The 1,909-nt window shown below is 53.1% G+C and overlaps 1 protein-coding gene across 1 annotated transcript in view; it reads right to left on the reverse strand.

The window, feature by feature from the left end:
- Positions 1-501: 501 nt before the first annotated feature.
- Positions 502-1,909, reverse strand: part of TOR1B (torsin family 1, member B (torsin B)) — a 9,873-nt gene continuing 8,465 nt past the window's right edge. Inside the window, exons 4-5 of the mRNA XM_011971203.1 lie at positions 1,445-1,572; positions 502-1,138 (exon numbers count right to left, since the gene is read on the reverse strand). Coding sequence (XP_011826593.1) covers positions 897-1,138; positions 1,445-1,572 — 370 coding nt within the window. The 3' untranslated portion in view covers positions 502-896. The remainder of the gene's footprint in view (positions 1,139-1,444; positions 1,573-1,909) is intronic.

Genomic DNA, 1,909 nt, shown 5'->3' on the forward strand with positions numbered 1-1,909 from the left:
CCAGCACTCTGGGAAGCCGAGGCGAGCGGATCACGAGGTCAGGAGATTGAGATGACCCTGGCTAACACGGTGAAACCCCATCTCTACTAAAGATACAAAAAATTAGCCAGGCGTGGTAGCGGATACCTGCAGTCCCAGCTACTCAGGAGACTGAGGCAGGAGAATGGCGTGAACCCGGGAGGCGGAGCTTGCAGTGCGTGGAGATCGCGCCACTGCACTCCAGCCTGGGCGACACAGCGAGACTCCGTCTCAAAAACAAAAAAAGAACGAAACAGAGCAAAAGGATGTTTTCGGCCAACAAGAACCCAGCGCTCCCCAGCCTGCCGGTGGGAACCCAGTGCCCCTCAGCCTGCAGCAGGTCCCTGGACTCCTTCAGTCCTGATAGTAGCTTCTGAGGTGCGGGTGCTGTGAGTCAGAAACCATTGCCAGGCCTGCCATGCACAGCTGTTTTCAGGCACTTCTGTCACGGTCAGTACATTAAGTGTGAAGGGGATTTTAAAAGTTCATCTTCAGCTGCAAAGAAGAGCTGGACGGCTGTCATCTTGCAAAATGACAAATGTACGCAACAGATTCACGTGTTTTCCAAAATCAACTCTTAGATTCCATATCCCAGCCGGGCACAGTGGCTCATGCTTGTAATCCCAGCTACTCGGGAGGCCGAGGCATGAGAATCCCTCAAACTGGGAGTGGGGGTTGCAGTGAGTTGAGGATTGCACCGCTGCACTCCAGCTTGGATGACAGAGCGAGGCCCTGTCTCAAAAAAAAAGATTCTATATCCCCAAACTCTAAGGTGCAAACAGGCAAAACCCCAGAGCGGTCTTCAGGGTTCTTCGGAAAGGCAAGGCCTCTGCTGTGCGGAGCCTCCCCGCTGCCTCCTACCCCATCCAGACAGGAGCTCAGTGGAAATCAAGCCGCGACTGCACAGTCTTGCAGCCCTTGTCTGAGTAGATTTTCTCGTCTTTGGGGAAAAATGTCATTTCCTCTGCCACTCTTGTGACAATGTCTTCATCTATAGCAGAGCCACGGGCCCTCATCTCGGCCCTCACACACATTTTCACATGTCTGTACTCCAAAGGCAGGAAGGGGATAAAGTAATCAATGAGGTTTTTGTCGATCAGTCCACTGTGCCACAGGCCACCTGCGGAACAAGACAAAGCTGGGTTTCCCCGCCGCCACCGCCACCGCCACCTGGCCAAGCTCCAATCCCAGCCCTCAGCACGTGCCTCAAGTCCGTGCCCCTTACGAGAGTCTCCTGTCAGTGTGCAACAAGACCATGTAGGACTCAGCTGGACACTAACTGGTTTCAAGGACAGTACACCTAAGAAAATTCCAGACTTTAGCAAAGCCAGAAGTCCAGTGGGATCCTGTGGCTTTGTGAAACAATGCAAGAGCAGATGGCTCACTGCCGGACAGTTAAGGGGCTCCTTTACCCTGGTGCACTCACTGTGTTTATTATTGAAGACTCCAACAGACAGTACAGGTTCCAGGTCCTTCAGCTGAATGTCTTCCCTCTTTCTTCCGGCCCGCCAAAAGTCAAGAGCTGTCTTAGTTATAAGGTCCCCGCCTGCATTGCTGAGTTTGCCAGAGAAATAAAGATTAGAATCACATATTAAGACTTCTGTGTCAGCCGGGTGTGGTGGCTCACGCCTGTAATCCCAGCACTCTGGGAGGCCGAGGCAGGCGGATCACCTGAGGCCAGGAGTTCGAGGCCAGCCTGACCAACATGGAGAAACCCCGTCTCTGCTAAAAACACAAAAATTAGCCAGGCTAATGGTGGTGCATACCTGTAATCCCAGCTACTCGGGAGGCTGAGGCGGGAGAATCGTTTGAACCAGGGAGGCAGAGGTTGCAGTGAGCCGAGATCGTGCCATTGCACTCCAGCCTGAGCAACAAGAATGAAACTCTGTCT

This window comes from Mandrillus leucophaeus, unplaced genomic scaffold (genome assembly GCF_000951045.1).
Source record: "Mandrillus leucophaeus isolate KB7577 unplaced genomic scaffold, Mleu.le_1.0 Scaffold99, whole genome shotgun sequence".
NCBI lineage: Eukaryota > Metazoa > Chordata > Mammalia > Primates > Cercopithecidae > Mandrillus > Mandrillus leucophaeus.